Here is a 25,973-nt window from a genome sequence, read left to right on the forward strand (position 1 = left end):
GGAGTTCCGCTTTGTGGGGCACGTGTCCTTTGTTTGCTGCTACCCACGACCCCATGTATACTTGGAACATGTCGACAAACATGACGCATGAAGTGTTCTTTGTACTGGAATAGTAAAGTAACAATATGAAAAATCCTCAAAGTTACTAATAGTAACTAAATGCTATCAGCTGTACTGAGATAAATAGTTCCTTTTAACTTTTGATAACAAATTTGAACTGTTGTTGTTATATCTTTTTTTAATCCCCAATGTCATATCAATCCCCAAGGCTTATTTTCAACAGTGCCATGGAAAAATTATGCAGGAGTTATTATGATGTGAGTGAATGAATGACGACGATGAAACATGACAGTGCACAACATTCGGTGAGTCTAAAAATACTTACTTGCTTTTTCACGTGAGTTAATCATTTAATACATTCGTAGACATCGCAGTGATAAAATATGTCTTTGACTACATTTATGACAAATTTGAAACAACAAAACTGAATTATCTCCGCAAAGTACCTATGTGGGCTGGAGATGTCAATCTAGATTGTACAGACAATAAAGGTAAGAAGAAATATTTAAGTAAGAAGTCAACAAACCATAATCTCATGCCGTATAGCTAAATACGAGATTATACTATATTTGCCATATACTACATATAACATCCAAGTTCGACCACTAAGTAGATACAGTACGTGTGTATTAATTTATGTAAGTTTTATAGTTTTATAGTTAGCAACTCGTTTTGTTACATGTTAAGGCAGATAATTCATATATCAGCAAATGTCATATGCAATAATATTGAACCAATCTATCTACATAAAAGTATGTCAGTAACGTGTCTTAATTAAGGATTCACGAATAAGTATGGCTTCACAAGCTTAGATATGTTTGAAATCATCCAGCAAAATGTCCAGACTATATACATGTTACGAGTACCTCTCAAATTTAAAGTTTTCATCTATCAAATCTTTTTTTACAGTCACAAGGTACCCAACGTTCTGGTCATACAGGTCATAGAGCATTGGATGCGAATATGCTATACTCGTCGCATAATAGGCAATAAATGTTGGATTAGTCGTGGCTTTGATCAATATGTTGCAGCAAAGTGCTTCGGGACTCTTCTCGTCTATCTCCTTGAATATCAAGTACATCTTCAAAGTTTGTACATTTGTGAAAGACCTCCGTATGATCTTATTTCTTTTGCTGTAACTCTTCTCTCTCCATCGCCATCACCGAAGAGATGAATTCTGTACGGGAGAAGGCAACACTGCAAATAAACCCATCCAGGGCGAAATGATATGGCTGTATCGGAAAGATTTTACATGGGTTTGTTTTGTGATCATGAAAATAAGTTGCAACTATATACTTTACTGACTTCGTTGAGCTTCTTCGCGGAATTCTATGGAATCTAACCACGGCATATCACTGGTCGGTAGGTTTTAAAGTATGTATAGAAAATCTTGCTCCTCAAATGTCCACTTCATGGTGGATCTACTTAACTAGTAGTAGCAAAACTCCGCTGGACGTAATAACTTGTATGTACTGAGCAAGCGTACAGGGACACTCATAGCTACTGCACTGATAAATCTTGTCTAATGCATGCACCTTGTAGCATGTGCGATCCTACAGAAGTTTACGTAAGAGACGTACTCCTATTTGTATACAGTTGTAGTTCATGAGCATGCTAATAGTAACTAATGAAAAGTGAATGCTCGCCTCTTTGCTGTGCATGTACGTAAGAAACAAACATTTGTAGCAAGAACTCTGGCAGAAAGAGCAAACATAAGTTGAAGAAAACATTTACATCCGATTAACCCATCTAACTAACTCAGCTGAAGAAGCCTCCATTGTGACCGACACAATCCTCGAAGCTTGAGTTCCAAGAGACTGGACAGCTGGAATGTATTGTGCGTCGTCTCATTTTACTTTCTGTCCAAATAAGGTATACATCTCGGGTTTGGGCAAACTAATTGCGTCACGATCTTTGTCCTGTTGATTCACAACAAACGTGTCGCCAACGTTGCGTTACGTTTATAGTACTTAGCTTACAGTTCATAACAAGGCTGACAACTTACAGGCCGTTGGCCTAAAGGCGTCAGGGTAGGAAGGTGAGACGCTTGTAACAGGCAGCTCGGTTTGCTATGACGGGACATCCAGCTTACTCAAGGTGTGTTAGTCAGGACTATAATTCCTGCTGTCCATTCTCTTGTAAACCCAGAAATCGGGCAATGTACTTAGTGGTCTGATTTAGCTTAGTCAGATAGGTAAACTGGATGTCAACGCCATTTTACCTTCATATGGTATCCTACCATCACCGTTTATGTCGAAGTGCTGAAACATTTCATCTATGTCTTCTCTGGTGATGTCGTCGCAGATGTCTGTCATCACGTTTCTCAGTTCAGTCTTACTGGTGAGATAATGGCAAAGGAACAATATTTATGTTAACATATTCAACTATCGTCACATATGTTTGCTGATCTAGGCTTTATTTTCAGCTGTCTGATTCTTAAATCGTTGTTGTGAGAGAAATAGTTCACATCCATGGCGACATCAGCGTTCATCAAACCTGTTCATGTCAGCGACAGTAATATCGTTCCACACGCGGGGGAAATCACACCGAAACCTCAATTCGGGGTGCATTGGCTCATGGCAATCCCCTTTTGTCTTGCGTATTTGGGACGGGAATGGTAAATTAATGTGTGGGTGTTTTGCCGCAATGCATCAACGGTTCTTTTATTGTATATTCATAATTTACAGAGTCACATCATACATTTTCAAAAGGGCATGTCCCTGATCGAAACTAGGCCAACTTTCAAGATGCATTTAGATTAGATGAAGTCTACATCTGGCACAAGTAGTAAATTCAAAACATATGCGGTTTCACATACCAAAAGTGCTAACTTTTCGAATTTGGAGTGCTGAATTGTGTAATTGTAATGAAAGTACTCAATATATCCGTTGTTGTCGGCGTCAAAGGCTCTGAACGCCGCTCGCAGTTCATCTTCCCTCTCCGTGTCACTTTGTCGTTTGGCCATCACGTGCAGAAAGTCCACAAAATTGATCGCTCCTTCGCCTAACGATAGAAAGTCAATATAAGTCAATAGCATACTGTACAGAGATCTACTTATCAAATTCTTTCAGCACCTCTAGAAAGGAGAGAGAGAGAGCAGAAAACAACTTTCCCAACCACACTGAGGCGTTGTGTAAAAGAAGACTCAAATATCCTATGTTCTACCAACCTGATGAAATCATTTTGGCAAATTGAAGTAAATACAGTGCATAGGCATATTAGGTAACATTGTGTAGAATATTATGACGGATGATCTACAACATGCTTTGATAATGAGGTGCAAAAAAAGGAACTTCAAAGTAACTAATTATAAAAGAGAGTAAGATATGCAGGATAATGCAATGGTCTTGGATTACCTTATGAAAAAGGACATTGTGTGCCATTCGTTGCACAACAAAGGACGTATAAGTATAATATCAAAAGCCATGTCTACTTTGTGACGTACTATATCGTTTGAAGACAGTCCATTTGGTAAATACCGACATGGTTGTGTCTAATGGACACGGTTCCAGTGGGGATTTATGTACAAAGGCAACTACTGGGTACGTACCGTCCGGGTCAACGTCGTTTGAGATATCCTCCATCTCGTTCTCTGTAGGGTTCTGACCCAGGGACCGCATGAGCGTACCCAGCTCCTTAATGGTTATGGTTCCATCGTTGTCGCGGTCTACAGCACAAAATGCTTCTCTCAACTCTGTAGGGACGTCAGAATCAAAGGAGGGTTATTTCTAATATTGACATTAGGGTCGCCCTGTATCAAAATAGGAAATACACGCTTAGAAGATCATTGCTAAGGAATACATGGCATGTTGGAGGTGCCTGGGTAGCTCAGACAATTAACACAATACAGTAGGTAAAATTACAAGGTCAAACTTGTGGTTTTGCAAGGAGGACAAAGAAGTCAAGAATGGTATAACGGATTAGATACGGTTTTTATTCACATGGAGTACCCTAGCCTAGTACATACAATTTCACGCAAATATGAGTTTTTGGGATATCAAAGGTGATGCTTTTTATGATCACAACTACTACTACAGTTTAATAGTCAAATCACGAAAAATCAGGCAACCAGAACCTCAAAGTTACCGAGCTGACGGAAAACCCTCAAATTTATAAGCCATTATAAGCCTTCCAAATATTGTGATGGCTTTTTATGTGCAGTTAACATGGATCTCCTTATGCACGTAACTAGCATCTCATCTCTTCAATATGTCCGATGTGGGTGGCACACATGGCCTTTCTGATGAGACTGTAAATCATACTGCCATGCTTGGAAATTCTAATCACGTTAAAACTTTCTATACCCTTTGGATCCATAAATAGAAAACTGAAAAACAAACTCAATTTGCCTTAGCTTTAAAAACTACCCCAATGCCTACTCTTCGCAAAGCAAATGTTATGTTGTGTGACAGTGAGAAATGGTTACTAACTTGCTAATGTTATCAGCATGATATTAAGAACAATGTAATTGGTTGGTTGCTTAATTGATTGATCGAATCATTGATATATTAACCAGCTTAGTTACTCAATGGCATGGAACCGTGGATCGAACGTAAGATGATCTTTTGAAAATTCAAGTGGGCGTTACCATGAAATGGAGGAATATATCATTTAATAGGTCTGGTGTGAAAGAGCAACCCACAATTTCCGCAAGGAAAGTATTCATAAACCAAAAATAGCACTTGATGTCACATGAAATTAAGCTCAAATATACTTATTGATCCATTTCAGTGGCACGTTATATTAAGTTTCGTAGAGTACTTACCTACAATTTGGTCTTCTGTCAGTTTCTCGGCCTGAACGGTAAAGAGAACGTCGTATTTAGTTAGCTATTTACAAAACCGTAAAGGGCAGATCGATGTTTATTGAGCCTGTTTCTCATTTACTATATGACGCACTCTGTACCATAAATATACACAAGAGAAACACTACAGGAGCTTCAGGATGTTTTTAGGACAATCAACCAATACTGAGATTGCTTGATACCGGTACCAAATCTGTTTATACGACTGTGTTGCATTTTTACACTATTATAAGGCGTGGGAAAGAACGCAAAAAAAAAATATCTTACCATGTCTCAGCATTTATGAGAAAGTGATGTCTTCATGGTGGTGAACAATCTTAACTCCCCTGGTGAGGAAGGAACAAAAACATCTAAATAAAAACGTCAAATAAATTGACTATCAGGCGTAGAAAACAGAAAAATAGAAAGTTATGTTAGTAAGATTGTTAGTCTTGACTTTAAACAAAGAGGCTTGACTAAGAGAAGAACTTTGACTTTATTCTGAGTTGACATTCGGAAACAACCCTTGCTTCACAAACTATACTAACACATACGTCCCGACGTGAGAAGATTCCAATTCACTCCGTATAGTAGTCTATCCATCAAACCTCCCATCAGATATGCATAGCTGCAGTAAAAGCCGCAGCTTAACGCAACAGAGAAAGTAAATGATTGATGCTGCGTGGACTGAAAGTCAGCAAGTCAGGACGACGGTGTGTCCTAAGGTCAAAGTCAAGCAACATTTGGCCTGAGCTAACCCAGCTTCGTTTTTCGTGGCGCTGTTGGCTGTGGATTTTCATGAAGATAGCATGTGCTTCTGGACCAGGAATCGGAAACGCACTTATGTTGATTTCCTGTCTAGACCGTATAATGGGAACTTTTGCTGTATATTAGCCTAACTCTATCCTACTTTCTCAAGCCAAGTGCTCATCAACAAAGACCCTAGCGACAAGCGTCTACCGTCACACGTTTAGCATGATGACGTGTCACCAACAGGGATAGAAATGTCACTTTCTTTTACCGCTGGAGTTCAAAAGTTCAAACGATGTCAAACGTTTGATAATACAATCAAGAAGAATATGGGATTTATCACATTCATGACAGTCCAGTAAACAGCTGATAAGCTATAGTATTTAAGAAATGCTACTAGAAACGAGTGTTTTGCAATGCTGTTACAAAACACACCACTTGACACGCAGCAGTAGGAGGATCAAAGCAATCGCAAACCTTTCTATATGAAGCCAAATCTTGCCCCTACCGCCGGACGCCAGAAACCGTCTCTGCTTTCCTTGAAAACGAATGCTTGTGTAATTTGGTTTAACGGCTTCATATCTAATTGTGATCTCGTTTACGGGTACGGCTCCATGTACCTCTACTAAGCCGTGTATTACCTGCAAATGTTGGCTCTGATGCACAGCTCCAGTTTCTAATTACAATTCGGGAATGTATTGCCAAAATGGGTACAATAAACATATCACAATACTGGGCGAAACATCGACCGGACGTATCCAGGGTGTTGTTATACCCGTTATTTATTGCAAACAGTCGTTATTCATTCTTATGGTTCAACTCCACATAACTCATTAACGAGTTGAGCAATAATCATTTCCTGCGGCATAAAAAGTAACGTCTAGTACCTGGTATTGTATAACAATCACTAAAGAAAATGCACAATTACGTATACGTCTTACAGAATAACGTTGACATACAGTGAGCCACAAGGTCATATTTTGCCGACAAGCAGAGAAATGTGGCATGTTTTCACAAAACGTGTATGCTTCCCCCCCTAATGCATCCATAGAGGGCCAGAAAGTGTTGTGATTCAATTCTGATTCTTTCCAAACCATCTGCCTAAACGCTTGCATCTACATCTAGTCAGATACCTCGGCAAGCAGTGCTGATTCTCAGTGCTAATGAGAGAGAGAGACGGACATAACAAGAGTGTTTTTTGTTAGACGCGATGCGTGAGCTTTTGAAAACGCCTAATAGGCGTGTAGGCTAAAAGTCGGCCGTAAAAGTAGCAATTATCTATCTGACGATTTCCCGGCCTTTTGTCATCTCCCAGTCCAACTAGTAAATGAATCAGAACCAATATGTTCCATCACGGCACGCACCACTCTTAACCCATTACCGCAGGGTAATTTGCACTACCGCTGACCTTACTTCTAATGCAATAAAACCGGATCTTCCGGATCAAGTACATGCACGCAGCTTGAATAATGACTTGATATTTCGCGATGCCGCGCCCGAATGCGTCACTGGGTTCGGAAACATATCCATCATAATTCAACATACATATTCTGTAAACGCTTTACCGGCTCTGGTAATGTTAGCACAATCAAACTGGGGCACGGTAGAATAATGTTTGTTGCAACATTAATGAATGTTGAACTGTCCTAAGTAACCGATTGCTGCAACCTGATGAACTATAACTGTAGATGCTACTACAGGCTTAGAGCACAATGAAGTACCAAGTTTAAGTTTATGCCATCAAAATAGCCTTTGATTTCAAATCTAGCTATAATACTAGTGGACTACCATTAGTATATCTAAGGTGGAGACGCAGGCCCATGGGATAGTCAGTCTCAGTTTGTCTTGCAAAATACATTTGAGGGGAAGTTTAATTGCGTTAGATTTTCATGGCGACTACTTATTAGACAAACCTCAATCTAGAAACCATTGAGGATCTAGTTCGCTTCGGCCAAACTTTTGTGATTCTGAATTGCACACGTCGTACAACGTCATATGGCGTAACATAAAAGCTGATCAGCACTCGCTTACGAAAACTTGCAACGTACAATGGCCTCTCTGGTGGATTTCAACCCAAAGTACCGGAGTGCTTAACGGCATCTAGACCCCGACGGTAATACAGCCGTTTGAAACTCTGACTTTGTGGGGCATGAGTTGGTTTGCAAATCTCCTACCTTGCGACCTTAATGTCTCAATCAAAGTTGTACCCGCACGCAACTCTGCTGATCGGAGCTTTATGAGAAGCACGTTTTAGCGTGGGCAGGTAGAGGTTCTCATCCATTAGGTACAAACGACAACTGTGACGAATACATAAATATCTTCTTTGAATGTCCCTTCCTCATTGCGGCGAACTTTCTTCCATAAAGAATGATGGGGGTTAAGTAAAAAATACTTGCTTACTGCACATAACATATAGAAGTCCCCGATCGTACTGAATATCATCTTGAACAGGATAAATCTATAACCTTTCTCTTCCACATTTTCGCAAATATGTTATATTTTGATACAAATGCTTGCTACTGAATCATAGATTAAACTTCGTCTGAATGTCTACACGAAATTTGGCTCTTGCTTTAAATCTTAATATGGCATTTAGATCAAGGAGACGTTTACTAGCTTGGGAGGGGATGTGGCAGTACTGCCAGTAGTCCAGTGTAATCGCCGAAGCTTTGGGTGAAAACTGGACAGTGTAATTAATGAGTACGTTCCCCGGCGGCTGACTGTTTGATGAACGGTAGACAGAATGATTAATCAATCGGTATGTTGTAATGGGAAACAACTTGCTGATCTTTCACATTTAGTACGGCGATAAGTTGCTAGATAGTCTGCAGTGTTGTTAAAATGGGGTGAGAACATTCCTCCATCTACGCTTGATCACATAAAACCCATGTTTTGTAAAAGAAAATATTCGGTAAAACGAAATAACCACGAACAGCAATATCCGATATTACCATATAGCACCATATGAAACCTTTGAACTTGTACCAACTGTACGTATATGTATCGTAACCCTACCTACCCTTACTTTGATGGGAATTCCCTACGGACAAGTAGCATGACAGAAATTTGGTTTTTATTCTCTTTTATGGGGTTTAACGTGTCAAGTGCATTCGACTGATCTGAGTACCAGCGACACCTATATGAAATATGGTGGGTTCATTCGTGTCAATCCAGTGTACGTGTCTATGTGGCAATGTGATGGATACATGTTTGAGGACCGGATCCATAGTGTCATACATGCGACGAGAGAGGTCAGTTATTATCTTCGCCGAGTACTATAGTACTCGGGGTAGATTATGTTTTCGGTTGAGCCAGCTGTTTGGTGGGTCTGTATGTATGTCAAGAGCATAACTCAAGAAACCTTTGATGAATCTTTATGATTTTTTGTAGGTGTGTAGTGGTTGTGCAAAGGAAGGTCAAGTTTAAGAATGGTTCACCTTGCGTTTTTCAACAGTACTGTAGCGGACTTCTAATTTTTGTGCGTTTGTTTGTAGGCAAAAAAAGTGACGGAAACGTTGATGGATCTTCATGATTTTTTGCAGGTGTGTAGATGTTGTAGACACAGAGGTCAAGTTCAAAAATGGTTCTCCTGGCATTTTCCGTCGGTACTGCAGCGGGCTTTGTGTGGATGTGTATTTCTTGTGGACAACATAACTCAAGAAGCTGTTGATGAATCTGTATGATATTTAGTGGATGGGTAGGGTTTACAGAAAGGAAGGTCAAGTTCGATAATGGGCCTTCTAGTGGGTACCTAAGGTACTGCAGCGGAGCTTCAAAATTTAGTGGCATATTTTCTGAAAGTGCTATGGTCATGATATTTGTGTGGTAGTTAGTTCATGCCACAAGAAGTAAGTTCTGTAAGTTTGGGCCCCCTAGCGGCTTGTTTAGAACTGCAGTGGGTGTTTTTGTTTTGACAGTCGGACACGTATTACTTGAGAAGGGGTGAAGAGATTGTCGTGAAGTTTTGTATGTAGAGAGCTCAGATGGTGCTTTACACAATCGATGTCTAATTATAGAAAACAGGAACTAATCTTCATAATTAGTAAGGATAATTGTAAATCCATTACATTCCATAATGGGGCATGTGACAGTGTTCCCGAAACAGGCCAGCAGAAGGCCTTGCCTAGAGGTATAAATAAACAGATGGGGTACATAAATAAACAAATGGGGCAGTCTCACTACAATTCAAGCAGATGTGTGGGTCCGGTTGGTTTTTAAAGTGTTCAGTTTCGGCATTTTTGTCCAACACACGGTTGGAGACATAACGGAAAGGGAACAAAATAGAAAGCCTTACAAAACACCTAAAAACATGTGAATAACCAGCCGGACCCACTCCTCTGCTCAGAGAGTACACTGCACCAAAACTGCACCACTGCTAGGTATTACCTAGCACCGTATGGAAAAGTAACATGTACTATGTCTTGCAAAATGTGTATGATATGGAATAAAGATTTATTCTATTCATATATATTGACTGTACCATTTTATTATGACTTTCAATTTTTTTGATGACCAGTTATAACATATATCAGCACAATATACACATATACTAGTCCTGTACCACCAAATGATTTTTATCCCTTTCTAGACTGGACTCATCCCCCCCCCCCATCATAAATTTCAAACGGTATGGTGTATGATCAAGTTTGCAGGGGGTGATAAGCATGTAAATATTAATCAATCTCCACAATAACTTGAATAAGCCTTGATTATTTGGCGAAGATAATGTGTTCGTGGAACTCTAGTTAGGACTCAAATGAATGTGTATCTCTGTTATATTGTATCTGACCCTTACCTCTTCCCTCATGACCTCAATGAAAAGCGGCCTGCGTGCCGACTTGAGCTTATCATGAATAAACAAAGGTTCAAACAAACAAAAATCAAACAAAACTAGAGTTCCACAAACACATTATCTTCGCCAAATAATCAAGGCTTATTATGGAAAGTGATTTATATTTACGTGCCTATCACCCCCTGCAAATTTAATCATGCACCATACCATTTGGACGTTATGATTGGGCGAATGAGTCCAGTTAAGATAGGGTTAAAAATCATTTGGTGGTACAGGACTAGTATATGTGTAGAGTGTGCTGATATATGTTATAACTGGTCATGAAAAAATATGAGTATGTTGATATTATATGGAACACAAAGGTTCGATATTGCAGTGTTGAAAGTTGAAAGTGATGATGAAATAGTACAGTCAATACATATGAATAGAATAAATCTGGCACGTTTTTAGGTGTTTCTAGTCAGGCTTTCTATTTTGTCCCTATTTCGTTATGTCACCAAACGTGTTGAACAAAAATGCTTAAACTGAACGCGTCAAAAACCAGCAGGACCCACACCTCTGCTTGGAGAATAGTTTATTTATTTGACCTACATGTACGTTTATGCAAGGCTATCTGTTTACATGACCTGACACTGTCCCATGTCCCATTGAAAGGCAGTGGGTTAACAAACTTTCCTTACTAATTATGCAAATTAGCTCCTTATTTGCATAATTAGTCATTGATTATGTAAAGCACCATCCGAGCTCTCTACATACCAAACATCACGACGATCTGTCGACCCATTCTCAAGTTATTCATGTCCGAGTGTCAAAACAAAAACACCCACTGCGGTTCTTAACAAGCCGCTAGGGGGCCAAAATTTACAGAACTTACTTTCTGTGGCATGAACTATCTACCACACAAAAATCATGACCATAGCACTTTCAGAAAATATGCCACTAAATTTTGAAGCTCTGCTGCAGTACCTTTGGTACCCGCTAGAAGGCCCATTATCGAACTTGACCTTCCTTTCTGTAAATCCTACCCGTCCACTAAATATCATAAGGATCCATCAACAGCTTCTTGAGTTATGTTGTCCACAAGAAAATTCACATCCACACAAAGCCCGCTGCAGTACCGACGGAAAGTGCCAGGAGAACCATTTTTGAACTTGACCTCCGTTTCTACAACATCTACACACCTGCAAAAAATCATGAAGATCCAACAACGTTTCCGTCACTTTTTTTGCCTACATACAAACACAAAAAATGCTAAGTCCGCTGCAGTACTATTGAAAAACGCAAGGTAAACCATTTTCGAACTTGACCTTCCTTTACACAACCACTACACCTACCAAAAATCATAAAGATTCATTGAAGTTTTTTTGAGTTATGCTCCTGACATACATTCAGACCCACCCAACAGATTTTTCAACCGAAAACATAATCTTCTCCGAGTACAAGTACTCGGCGAAGATAATTATACCTGTCACTTTGGGTACAGTATGAACCTGGACTGTTCCTATTTGAAACTGCAATATCAGATAACTGTAACGTGCATCATATTAAAAGCGGCGCTTCAATGCGGGTGATTTTCACCTTGTGTCTTCCTAGAGGCACTGTTTCCAACCTAATGGTTTGATATGCTGGATAACGCCTTCTCGCAGACGCCAGTGCACACCGAGATGTCAACTGACTCTCCATTGCTCCTTTGACGCCAGACCTAAGGGAAGTGATACCACCCCTAGGTGCGTTCTAAAGGTGAGATGTTCCGCCTTAACAGTTATGACTTCGCCCGAGGCCATCACACAGACATTGACGGGCGTCGGTGTGACAGGGGGCTTCCAGAAACATGCAGCGACGACGGAGTCCTGCTGATGGAGGTGTTTTCTTAATTATGTACAACATGTTATGGCTCCCAGGTGTCAGGGATTAGATCTACAGCTTCCTCCAGGGATTTAGATATGGATCTATGCTGTATACTTCTGTTGCTAGAATTAAGTGCACTAACTGACGATTTCATTGCTGCTAAGATTTATCGTGCCATAAGGGTGATAGCCCGTGTTACTTAAGAGAAAGGTACGTCGCCATCTTAATGAATCAGTAGAACAATGAGTAAAGTTTACTTGCTGTTGATCTTATCATTCACCGTAGTCTTCACGACAGAGAAAGGCGAACTTGTACATTTTGCTTCTATGACGTGTTTATGTAGACTTGCCCTAAAGGATAAGCCCTACGAGCTGGAAGATTGTATCATAAATCTGAAGTTACACTACACCTCGTCTAGACTACTCCGAGTGATGTATTGGGTATTCCAGCTGGACTTTATGTGCAATACACCTTAGCACTTCGGCTAAATCCGGATTGCTGATTTCATATCTTCAAAGTGTATTTTCAAACGAAAGGGGGAGGATGGCAATGAAAGGAGCTTGCAGTCTCCCAGATAAGGTTGCGCACTCCCCTGACCTCACTAGCCACTATAAATAGTACAGCAAATAGAGTGGTTGGTAATGCTGGTGGCTTGTGATCCCTGTGCCGATTTGCGAGACAAAAACACTATTAACCTGTGACAGGTGCATTGCCCTATTACTTTTTTTTCATGTAAGTTGGAATCAAATGGGCAGGAAAAGCCATTTTCTACTTACCCGGGTAGATTGGCTGCACTCGTAATGGTCATATGGCATAGACAGGACGCCAAAGAGTCGTAGGTTACATATTTGGGGATGTCGAATGTGAAATCAGATACTTTCTTGGTCAAGCATAATGTTTAAGTGCAGTTGCTGCTAATATTTCATCGACGTTAATGTTATCTGTACGGGCCGGGGGGAAATGTCCTATAATCTTTGTAGGGATCTGTACGAGTTGTTAGAGTCGCCACTCATATTTGACTCTGTTACAAACTGCCAACTCGAAGGCTAAATGGCATATAGAGACGTCGATCAGTTTCATTGACCTTTCTACGTATGTCAAAAAATGTGATCTTCCTGTAATCTGTAAAACGCATTAAACAATTGGCACAGTGAAGGGTAGCCTTGTACTTTTAGTACTGTACGTTTCGATGATTCGTCACACATATAGTCGTACTTTATCAGCGCGATGCATGTATGTCCAATAGGTATGTGCAAAGATAGAACTATTAGTCTGACCTTCGACTGAAGGCAGTGGTATTGAACGTGAAACTACAACATAGCAAACTCACCACCTTTGAAAGCATAGCCTCAGTCGCTGTTCCGCTTGGTTTGAAGAATCCAAGTCCCACGTGCAGCTCAAGTGGATTATCGCTTAAGCTTAAGGTTTCCACACGCTCCAACAGCGCCCAAAATCACTCCTTCAGGCACACAGCGTTAGTCTTAACCTATGGCGTCGGCAATTCTACATGATTTATAAAGTAACCGTCGTCAGGGCCCGTCAGCCAATCGGAGAGGAGCCGTGCGGCATGATTGACATTCAGTCAGATAGTACCCCGAGGCAAGTGCTGTTTACCCATCAGAATGTCAAGTTAGTTAACTGAAAATATGCCTCAGATTATTAACAGAAAAAAGATGTGTCATTTCTATTTACACCAGCATGTACAGTGTTTATGTAACCTTTCAACTGCGGTTAAGAGTACAGGTTTAATGCCTCAGACAAGCTTAATAAATGGCAAAACGATTAGTTATACACACATCTGACATGCTGTGCGACTGTGCATATGCCTGCATACTCGGGAAACGACAAAAAATGTGGAATCACGATACAATGTAAACAGCATTAAAATGAGATTATGAAACAGCGGGTAAAGGACGGATATTTATATGCAGCGTACGTTTCAAGTTATAAAAGATATACAATAACACATTAAAAAAGTCGGTGAACTAGAAAGATTACAGGACTTCCAAATACTCTAAAATCAATACATGTAGATACTAGAGCTATGATGATAAGCGACCGTGTAACAATGTGAAACAACATACCGGATACCAGGGAACGTAAACTCGATACATGGAGTAGCCTGCTGAGGTGACTACAGTGTTTGGGTGTTCTATGGCATTTGGTTAATCATAAATGACGCCCTGCTTGTGACATCGAAATATATCACATGTCACACGCATCTTTTCCATAAAGAGGATTCTGGTTGCCCCATAAAGCCGATTTAATATCAAAGTGCCGCCTTTGATCACATAATTCTTACGAACTATGGAAATATGTAACGAGTATGTGATGCGTTTACAGACATAGGTTACATGGGAAAGAAATTAACTCATGGATTTTTACATTCCGGTGCGGTTTCGCGACATGCTTTACATCTAGAAACTTTAATCCAACTTATTTTGCAATCATTCATTCAATTTGCTATGTGTCAAATTTTGTTTATGTGTTATTGCAAGTTCTGTTTACAATTAGTTCTAGCAAACAAATTGGTCTTCATTTGGTTTATAAATCGCTTTGTATCTATATCTCCAGATATAAATTAAAGTGTCGGGTAGGAGGACAAACGGATATATACGTGGACATGAGAAACCATTAGAGTAGGCGTCGGATTCAGAAACTCTTACCAGCTTCTTACCGTCGGAATTCAGTTCCTTTGTGGTTGCACCAGTCTCACAGTTTAGACCAATTCCATTATCACTTAGAGGTTCCAAGAAACTCAAATCTCTAAATGATATTACTTCGAGTTTTAAAGCTTTCACACAACAATTTCGAAGTTGACAAATGTTACTTTTGCTGGTTATGAATGCTTCTGTGCATACATGTATCATACTGAATTTGTCTGACAGCGGCGGCAGAAGGTTTGGGGTAATGACGCAATTGTAGATAATACAATAACAGCTCATATAGTCCCAGCAATGGGTTCTGCAGTGTAATATGTCTTGGATATACGATCGTCGTGTTAGAAGGCTTTTAAGAAAATCCAGGTGCACGGTACCAATTGGACCAACTTAATGCAAGTGAGGTGTGCTTTATTCCTTTGGACTGTAGGTTACCTCCCTAAATGCGTTACGTGCTGCGGTGCCCATTTTGTTCAGCTTCATATTTGTAACACAAAGCGCTCAATAAGGCATTTGCAGGTAATTTCCGTGTGAGTGATACTGCAATAGGATAAAAATGCAAGACCGTCTTTATCTATTTCAAAGCCTCTAATTCTTAATAACAATACGTGTCACAATTTGAGGTTAAAAACAATTTCCTTAAACTGCTGCCAGGTAAGGTGCACTAGCATGTGCGACATTTTACGGAATCCCTCCTTAACTAAAGTGACATGGGCTTCTTAATGAAAAACGACCCGTTAGCCTTGAACCTTGCTATCTCAAAGCTTTAAACCATGCTTTCAATCTACATGCATGCAGTATGTGTCGACGATGGAAGCTGAATGCAGGTTGTGGCTTATCGGAGGGGCGCAGGAGTCAAGAAATACCATCCCTCACCGTGACCAAAGGACAGGGATCCTGTGGAGCTCGCCTTTGACGGAAACGTCAACCAAGCATTGCCGTGTCACACCGGGGTAAACAAGGTTACATCAAACGAGGTTATTTTCAAGGTATTGCAACCGACTAGCTTCTAGGATTTTACCCTACAGATTGGTGGTTGAAGAGGCATAAGTGTAGTTCCAACATTCAATCACAAAGTGACCATCAACAGCAACAAAGAATGGAATCTTTAAGCTAAACTTTTGAAGAAAGGTCCAGAATTAGAGAGCGAACAAATACTACATTCTTGAGTTTGTTTTTCGTTCTACACCAAAACAACTGCATCGTTGTCCTACAGTTTGACTACATTTATATAGCTCACATAGAATTAGATAAACAACTATAGCTATAGTAAATGAAAAATACTTTTGGATCGTAGAACATGATACAACATTTCTGCACTGCCTTTTCTCACCGTACAAAAAAAAAGCCACAAACCATCACGGGGCTGAAGAAGAATCAGTACAATTTCGTGTCCCAGACAAGCTTACCTGTACTTTGCTGAGATGCGGTTTGTTGCCGTAGATGTTATCAAGCCGGTACGTAGTTGACAGTGCAATCAGGAGCCGTGCTCCACAGACTGAGTGTTGTACAGGCGGATTGATCCGGAGGGAACAGGCACCAACGATAACTACTCTTACACCTCAGAGGTGTCAAAGATGAGCGACACCTGATAAATAGTCTGGCGAATACACACCATCAACAGCAAAACTAAGCAATTGTTTTTAACTATCCAATGACAAAGATATATGGGCTTGGTTTATCTCTTCTTATGATAGACCATAACTTAAGAATAGAGACGTATGACAACGTTAGTTCACCGTCGCCCAGGCAGTTATTGTCGCTGTTCATTGGAATACTCGAACGACGTTTTAAATACCACCAAATGCATCACGCTTTTGTGGGGAAATTACTGTCAATCCGTGTTGGGCAAGCGAGGAAAGTGCACCCGACAGCAAAATCCATCTGCCAGTTTATTTGCCGCACCTTTAAGTAGGGATAGGCGCACTTTTCAACAAATGCGTTTACAGCCATCTGACATATGTGCATTAAGCTGTCTAAAGTGGAATAACGGGAGTGACAGTGGGCCTTAAGTGCTCAGAAAGCAATTCCACCGACGTAAAACCTACAGGGATAAAATCAACATCTGTTGGGTACGCAGAGATGCTAAAGCTGGCTTTTCTATCCGTACAGTATATTTTGTTACTTGAGCTTATATCTTTATCAAATTTTACGTTTTACAATATATAAACAAGGTTTGCATAGTAAATAAGCAGTGCATAAGACCTGCATATGTCAACTGGGCATTTATATGAATAGAACAAAGGAATGCTACATATATACAGAAAGAAAAGTACATCCATTAATGTGTTAAAAGCTTTGTGACTAAAGCCGTAGCATCTATTTAAGAGTAATACAGCAAAAGTAACTGCCCGTAAAGTAGTCTATTCAACTTATTATATATATGTATCATTAAGTTCAAAACCATATCTTCAGTATAAATGATGCGTGTACGAAATGGTCTAGTTTGAAAGCTGTTGGACCACGTCGTTTGCCTTACGGTCTCTCCAATGAAATCAAAAGTGCATATTAGATGTTATGAAATAGCTTGATAAGGTATAGTGTCCGTGGATTATTAAATGTAAACGTCAAGACGAAATTACATTATAATTATGTAGCTGGTGCTCATTTGTCACCCGTATTTCTATACATTTGCTTCGTAGTTTCTTTAACCCTATCTAGACCGGGGGGGGGCTAAAAGTGCCCGCGCCAAGTTTGACATCGTATAACTGCCAAACGACGTATGGTAGGACAACCAAACTTGGTGACTTTTCCTAAAATTTAGTTGGCAACAATATTATGATAGAAGTTTAAGTTTATCATTTTTCGTGTTGCCATGGCAACGGGTTTCTGAAGAGGCATTTTATGCAAATTTCGCTTATTTCGATTTAAACATAGTTGTTTCCAATGTTTTCTTGCTCAACAACACTAGTTTCCTACATGTATAACATCACATGTGATTTAATGTAACTGTCATGATTGAATATTCATAAATTATGCTAATTTGATGACGTCATCGCTCAAAATCCAAGATGGCGGACAAAATCGTTATTTTCGGTAGAAACAGGCTTTTTTGCCTTTAAATTCGTCACAACTTGGAATTTTCTTAACCAGAATCATTCAGATTAATGTTTTTACTCTATTTTGATTGTTATTTGGGATCATACATGAAAAAAATGTACTTTGAAACATTTCAAAATGGCCGATCCAAGATGGCGGATCCCAGGGGGTCGCTTACAACACATGACGTCATTCTTCGACGTCATTTTGACGTCAAGTTAGTCACCACTGACGTGAAATGTCTTGGCATACCTTTTAATCAATAATACGCACTATTTTGTCTAATACTTTTAGATATTATGGGAATTCCCTATTTAGCCAATAAAATCACATCGATGACATCATAATTACGTCATATTACGTCATAACATCACCAAACTTATAGGAATTATAAAACTTCACGTGAACATCACTCCCTGCAAATTTGGTTATGATAGAGCATACCGTTCGGAAGTTATGACGGGGGGGTCGAAAGAGCCCCCCCCCGGTCCAAGAAGTCTCAAAAAAGCCCGGTCTAGATAGGGTTAAGTGACAAGATAAGCATCTCATTATTCATGACTCAAAGTGAAATGTCAAGCTTATTTGATACCATTACCTATTACATAACGAATATTCTGTCACCTTTAGCAACATAAATCATGACCAATTGAAATACAGTCAATAAAAAACAGCTCTTCAGCATAAAACCATTGTTATGTATGACCTAAAACTATTTTCACAGTTATTCTATTGAATAAATTTGTATAACTGTTATTGTATTTGTATAGCATCTCTCAATATGAACATGTGAGAATTCAGATTTCTAGTCAGACATTGATTGACTACATGTGTTAAATTGTTCTTTTTAAACGGCAAGCCAATCAGTCTATAAGAGAATCTTGGCACACACAAAATACACAGGGGTATTTCTAACGGACGGTAACCGCGCCTAGAGGGAGAGAAAGCAATTAACCTTTGCCTGACTTTGAAAATCGTTAGACTTAAAAAACTTAAAGCAATGTACTAATGAATGCCTTGCTACAAACAATGTTTCAAAACACAGGTAGAAATTTGTCTTTCTCCGCACCATTCCTATATACTATAGAGTTTGAATTATGGTTTTCCAGTATCACAGTTTGACATTGTGGTGTGTAAATGTCAGGAATTTGCAAATTGTATTGGAATGGAATACATCATTGTCTTCATACACAAAATGTACTTGCAAAGGTAGTCTGGGCAATTAATCAAAACCGAAAGTGAAGATATGTCGATGAATGTTAGACATCCAAACCAAGATATACAATTCAAAAGTTGCTCAAGCGAATGGATTCTCGAATTACGAAAAATTGCCGATGCTATCTGAAACGTCTGGCCGTTTGGAAAAAAAAGAACCACATCCAGTTGTTCAAGCAACTTCAGTATCATGCGCATGCAGCGGTGAAGATATCTATCTAACATTAGTTGGCTATATAACACTAGGTCTAAGTACATATTTCAGCAGTCGTGGCTTTGGTTCACACCCAGCACTCATCAGACCTGTGAGGCTGCTGCAGCCTGATCATGGCGATAAGTGAGGAGGGGGATTGCAGCGTGAAGAGGACATCAAAGTGTCTCATTTGTCAGACACACGCCTCTGCCAGTTATCACTCTCTGCGTGCCAGGCAATTCTGCAACAGTATCTCTGCAAGTCTGCCGCCGCCTCAGCGTGTACGAACTATTTTCATTCCCTGTCTGGTAATCACAACCGTGGTGAGTTAACAATTTGCCCCGACATCATTCATCTGTGTAAGTAAATGTACCAGAGCGCCACCCTTGGCAATCTTTATACCGGAAAATTGGGATGGGAATGAACGCATATTGGCTTTCTGGGCGGAGAATGGATTGTAGCGATAAGAAACGAATTAATTTGGTGCCCTCGCCGTGTCCCTCAGTGCGCCCTGAACAGTTGCACAATGTGCCAGAGCGACCAAAGTCAATGCACTGAAGCATAAAAATCCGTTGTTGAAGACATGACTGCACGTAGCATATTGCGGGTTTTCCACTATACAGTTTGATCGTGTGCTGTATATAATGGGATTGTTGATGTTTTCGTATTTCATTTGATCAAGCAAAATTATATTTAAAAACAGATGAAGATAAATCAAAAAGCGTCTACTTTAGAACTAAAAGCTAAGAAATAAAAACTTGAAAGAAGTTTTCAATAAAAAGATATGCCATGTCAAGCTGTCTAGAATATTCTGTAAGTTGTTCGGGAAGGTATACCAAAGAGTTCCCCTGGAGATGATTGAAATGTAATGCCTTTTCCCTTTGAGGCTTGGTTCATCTTATCTACCGACTGCAGAGGCATACGGCAACTCTAATTTTCTGTTTAAATGCATCAGCAGAATCTGGCCTTTTTCTTTAGATCAAGAACGTCGGGACGCAATGAAACTGCCGTAATCCTCTGGGGTCTGCAGCTCACAAGATATGTGTGAACTGTTAATCCACAGTAAAGGAGTTGGGGCTGCAAATAATCTCTTATCGAGCCGACAGCTTTTACTAGATTACCATAGATAAATATCTACAACATGTATTAGTGCAGGGATATGCTATGTATTACCCTTAAAGCAATGCTCGTGCACGAAATTCCTACCGGACACATATCAGACCAACGTGTTTCCGTGTTTTTTAAGACTTTTCGAAACATTTATGGCAAGCCTAACTGTCGGTATAGGAAGAAATATTTCCGAAACTTCAAAATAATCGTCTACTTTTATAGGTATACGTGCAGCTTTTATACCTGCCTGGATATCTTTAAACATGGCAGAAAACTGCTGAAGTCACACTCTAACCTAGCTGGTGAGCAACAGTGGGTCTTGTTTACACTACAAGCCGGTTCCCCTCAGCAGACGGTTTCTTGAATACAAACATCGATCTTGTCGACAGGAAAGAACCTATTACACTTTCAACTGGCGCCAACAAAATAAGTTACAGGGTGTGATGAATCGTTACCAGCGTCGGAGGCTGTTTCTCATTAACTTGTGATTTACTGTGCTCGCTGGATGGTATGCCTTCGATGTATATCTAGGTTAAGCAATGCTACCATAAAGTAAAATTAAATCACAAGTTTGAAACGGAAAAGCTACAAATATAAATACATTGTACATGTTAATACTAGAGGGTGTGAAATATGTGTGTGAAGAGTTTTTTCTAGCATAGCATTCTCCGTTGCCTACTTTTGTGCACAATGAAACAATTACTCTACGTTTAACAACAAACAAGGTAAAGTCAATATGTAAATGCATACCAGCTACCAGCAATGCTTGTTGCGGTTTCTTGTGTAGTTAATTTTGTTCATTCATCTTTACGTTTTGGTAATAAACATAACTTTGCTGAAGTTAGAAGTTAGTGGATGTATACAATATCAACCCCAGAAGACATTACAACATTACAGGAAGTAGTATTATCTTTTGATAGCAGATCGATCTTAGAGTAGTATTGCATTAGTTGAAACCGAAATAAAGAAGTACGTCATTCTGACAGAGCCCAAGTTTAATTACATTATCATATGTATGAGTTTAATTGCAATGGCTTTGGAAGTTTAGAAAAAGTGAAATTTAGATATGTTTGTTGCTATCGATGTGGACACATTTCTGTGACGTCATGCTTTCTAAATGTAAAAAAGTGGATCTAAGAGATGTGATTTTCATTTGGTAGTTTTCTATGGAATTTATGATTCATTGGAATATTATTAAGCTCCTGTAATTTCCTCTTGATACCCTTGCGAGGTCTAGAAATACTTCTTAAGATGTCGCATCAATGAAGACTTATGAATAACTTAGACATGAATGCCTATGGTTTTTCCCAGAACAATAGTGCCTTCGCTGCTGCTTCGTTACATGAATGGTCAGGAGTCTCACATAAGGAAAGTTTGCCATTCAGTCACAGTACCACTATAGAAATATCTTACTTTTAACTCTCTTGTATTCCTTGACACTTACAGACACACGGTATGTAATCATTAATGAAATCAGCACCCCGCCACATGCGTCATGATGCAGATAAACTTTGGAAAACATTATCACTCTAAGGTAATTTTACGTCCTGGCTGGATTCCTTTTAAATGTCATAGACATAGAGTTCCACAAGCTTGCAAATGTGTCAGTCCCACCGTGCGCCATTATTGATTTGCTACGTTATTACATGAACAGTTGGGAGTTTAATTGATTGGAGACATTTTTCGCCTTATTGAAACTTTAACTGTCAACGGGTGTCTGACTCCTGTATTAGTCATGCACATGAGGGGGCGTTATGATGTGCGATGAGCTGTAGCTTGATTTTCCCGCTTTCAAGTTGTGTGCAATATCATCTATATATCATTGCCATATACACACAAAATAGACATCTAAATCTTTGTAAAGTGCACTTAAAAAACTTCTCGAATCCGTTTGGGTCACTGAAGAATTATATCCTTCCACTTGTCATGACAAGAAAGGCACACGGTATATTTGAGGTCATTGCACTGGACATTGCCCTGGCCTTGTTCAACTGCAATGTGGGCAGCTGCTTTGACGTTTGATGAGCTACAATATCTGTGATTCGAACGCCGAATCTCCCATGAAACTGGAAAACGCAATTGCCAAAACTACACAGCTACATGTACGTCTTTGCTCCGGTGACAAAGGCTGTGCCGACATTATGGTGGGTGGAGGCATATACATGTACATACACAGACAATAGTTCTGTATTACGCTAATGTGATTTTGAAATTGCTTGAGGCAACACAGCAAATAGCATTCCACGTTATGTGATATTGATTATAATGAAATTGCTAGCACCATAAACCGAGCCATGGACCACAACTATAACCACTTCATTTAACGACTTTACACTTAAATTTTAAGCATAGAACTCACCTACAGTCCCGGGGGAAACATTACATGCGCGATTTTCCATTTAAGGAACGGAAGTATTTTACCGCCAGAAGGTAATGCAATATGGCCTTTATGACTGATGCTTACAGAGTGGAACAACAAGTTACGTATGACACATGTTTTATCACGATGTATCCAATTAAGTGCTTCACTGGGTGGTAAATGAAGCTGTTGCGTATAACCCAAACAAACTAATAAAGATTTAAAAACAGCTAGCATATTACCTGCCATGTTCAATTTTCTGAAAGAACAAATATTTCTGTGTTTGATATATTTGTACATAGCAACTTGTTTTCATTATCCCTCGCATATACAATTATCTCTTGTTTACCCTATATGACTGACACCACCACGTAAATGACTTAGTGAGATATTAGTCCGATAATTGTCTAGAGTTAACGCATTTAGGTATACCTTATTTAGTTGCCGAATGCAAGACAATAACTGAAAAGACGGACATGTCAAATTGTCCCATCACATTAACATTGCCACAGTGACATTTTACAAGCAATCCATTTGATAGGGAAGACGGCGGTATACATTAATCTATTCCATGCACGATTATGAGTGGTTTATCATCTTTTCATTAATGATCCGTTTTTGCCATACATTGCAGGTTCGTGGCGACATCCATACGTTTCATTGTGTCGCCTGCGTCTGACAGAGCCACAGGTCATGACCTTCACATCTACGACCGAACACCGTCTGAGACAACTTTTCTCGTAAAAACATCGTGTATTTACTATGCTAGCCTGATCTTTCGGAGGCAACGGCAAGGGTCTGTTGAGACCGACTTTAGATTGATGAATAAGGGATATGGTACTGTGGGGAGTTGTATCTTTAGCTGTAATGAAACTGCGAGTTAAATGTTAATAGAATCACATCCTCTGTATGTGGGAAGAGTAAAATGTTCATTCAGAGGACAATGACTTTAGGGTATTTGAGCTCAATGCTACTGTGCGACTTTGATATTTTGCTCCTGTATGTATAGTTAGCATTTGGCAAAATATCTCGGCTTATAGCCAGAATATAACAAGATTACACCAACGTATCTGACTTAGTTAATACATTCACCTTATCTGGCTTACTTTTAGTCTTTCCGTTACCAATCAGGTGTTTTATGTTGAATTGGGTTAATGCTTTATATTTATGTTTTGAGGAGAGGCCTTCTCATAAGCACTGTGCTTTTTGCTCGATCCTCAATGGATATTATGTGACTAAAATAGAATATAGTATTACGTAGATGGTGTATTTTTACATGTTTTTTGTATTCCCCTTCGAGCTTCGCTTATCTTTCTTCAAGTGTGATCGGACGGATAAAATATGTCAGTAGTCTTTCGGCTATTACATTGCTTCTCTACAGTTTTCTGACCCTAATCCATCGTAATTTGTTGCTGTACAACAGTGTGTGTTTTCTATATCGTCTGCCTTTGACTTCAGGGCCTTTTGGATTCTGTGACTTACAGAAGAACGATTTAAGGCTACGCTATATAATCCTTTAGTGCCAGAAGAAAGCCCTGCTTGTGACATAAACCATTGCCGCCACCTCCCTGATTCCATCGCTCATTATCGTTACCCTTGAGCTAAGCCATACCATCGGGCATCAGACAGTTCAAAACAACATTTCGGCACATAACACCCCATCCATCAGCTCATATTAGAGCACTGTGGAGACGTGAGAATCAATATGAACAGCATGGGAATTAAACAATCTGCCTTAAGAGCGGCTTGGACATGGCGAGAATTGCACATTATCATGGAGGACTGACTCAAATTACTTCCATATCACCATGGCATTGATTTTCCACGAAACTTAATCCTGCTGTGATGATTAAAGGACATGAATCATTCAAGCGAAGACGTTCCCGGTGACTTTTAACGTGGTTTTGTGGCTTTTCAGCCAAGCTTTCTGAGCCTTCGGGTGATTCTGCAGCAGCTGTTCATCGTCCCAACACTCATTTGGGCCGCTGTAATCTTGGAAAACTCAATAACGGAGCGTCTCCCGTGAGTTACGACTGTCACTGTCGTGATTGCTTCGGAAGAAAGGGAATCTAATAACGTAAAGTTGCTGAACTCATCTTTCAACATCAAAATGACAGCTTGAACTCCATATAACAGGGTTCCGGCATTTTACGGGCCGTGTCTGGGGAAATGACAGAAAGGATAAGCTGAGGATGAGGTCATTACAGGTCAGGCCTGATTAAATCTGAACCACACGGTTCCTTGACGGGATTGGTCCTACTGCCATATCAGTCCACGAATTGCTTTTTTACCTTTCAAAATCTTCTCTGCTCAAGGTTATCAATAAGTCCCATGCATCCCCTTTGTTTGGAAGCTTTGCAGTATGGAAAAGGTCACAAAACTAATGCTTCCATGCATAACGTTGGAAATTTAATTCCATGTCTTCCATACGCTGCCCCACCAATGCTAGCAATGGCAGGTGAAGCTAAGATGAATTGTCGTATCCTACCTTCAGCAAATGATAATTACATGTAGCACACATTATTATTGTCATTAGAGAAGGGTGGGTCTGTCTGTAGGGATAAGTCTTTTGGCTTTTTATACATCTGAACTTTAGTGCTAATGACAACTATTTTATTTTCCAATTAGTCTTCAGCGTTGCTATAATACCTCTTCGGCGTCTTGCGCTCAAGTTTGATAAGAACTCGGAAAGCAATCGTTAAGACTAGTTTCAAGGGACCAAAAAGCTTCATCGTGAATATTGATGATCTTCTGCACATGTATGTAATACTATATTGATACCTTGGGTCAACACATATTCATATCCGGGCCTATGCTATAGCGTCATTTTACCTCCAACATTTCACGAAAACCATAAAGATTATGTTTCTAAATCAGAATTCCCGTGCCTCCGCAATAAAAGAGCACTTATTATCTAAAGTCGAGACGTTCATCCATATGTAATATCATCCTTAAGGTATTGTAAATAAAAGGCAGACTATCATCTTTAATTTCGCGGGACCTTCATCTGCTAAAAAATGTGACATAGAATGCACTTTATCACGATTCCTCCCTTTGAAGTTGAGATCCTGTCGCAGATACGTATTTCACACAGGGACAACTTAAATTACCAAACACTATCTTGGTATCAAGGAAATTTGATACTGATAGGCCTTATGACTACCATT

At 39.6% G+C, this 25,973-nt stretch overlaps 1 protein-coding gene across 6 annotated transcripts in view; it reads right to left on the bottom strand.

The window, feature by feature from the left end:
- Positions 1–365: 365 nt before the first annotated feature.
- LOC136432905 (calmodulin-like) overlaps positions 366–25,973 on the bottom strand; it is a 30,915-nt gene continuing 5,307 nt past the window's right edge. The window contains exons 1-7 of one of the 6 annotated variants that reach the window (XM_066424553.1): positions 16,303–16,585; positions 5,132–5,190; positions 4,826–4,856; positions 3,611–3,754; positions 2,937–3,063; positions 2,282–2,397; positions 366–1,237 (exon numbers count right to left, since the gene is read on the bottom strand). In XM_066424553.1, coding sequence (XP_066280650.1) covers positions 1,182–1,237; positions 2,282–2,397; positions 2,937–3,063; positions 3,611–3,754; positions 4,826–4,856; positions 5,132–5,134 — 477 coding nt within the window. In that variant the 5' untranslated portion in view covers positions 5,135–5,190; positions 16,303–16,585 and the 3' untranslated portion in view covers positions 366–1,181. Of the gene's footprint in view, positions 1,238–2,281; positions 2,398–2,936; positions 3,064–3,610; positions 3,755–4,825; positions 4,857–5,131; positions 5,191–6,070; positions 6,124–13,563; positions 13,741–14,317; positions 14,379–16,302; positions 16,586–25,973 lie in introns of those variants that run through there. The other 5 variants (XM_066424571.1, XM_066424562.1, XM_066424545.1 and 2 more) reach the window with 5 other exon arrangements.

The sequence above is a fragment of the Branchiostoma lanceolatum genome, chromosome 1 (assembly GCF_035083965.1).
Source record: "Branchiostoma lanceolatum isolate klBraLanc5 chromosome 1, klBraLanc5.hap2, whole genome shotgun sequence".
Taxonomy (NCBI): domain Eukaryota; kingdom Metazoa; phylum Chordata; class Leptocardii; order Amphioxiformes; family Branchiostomatidae; genus Branchiostoma; species Branchiostoma lanceolatum.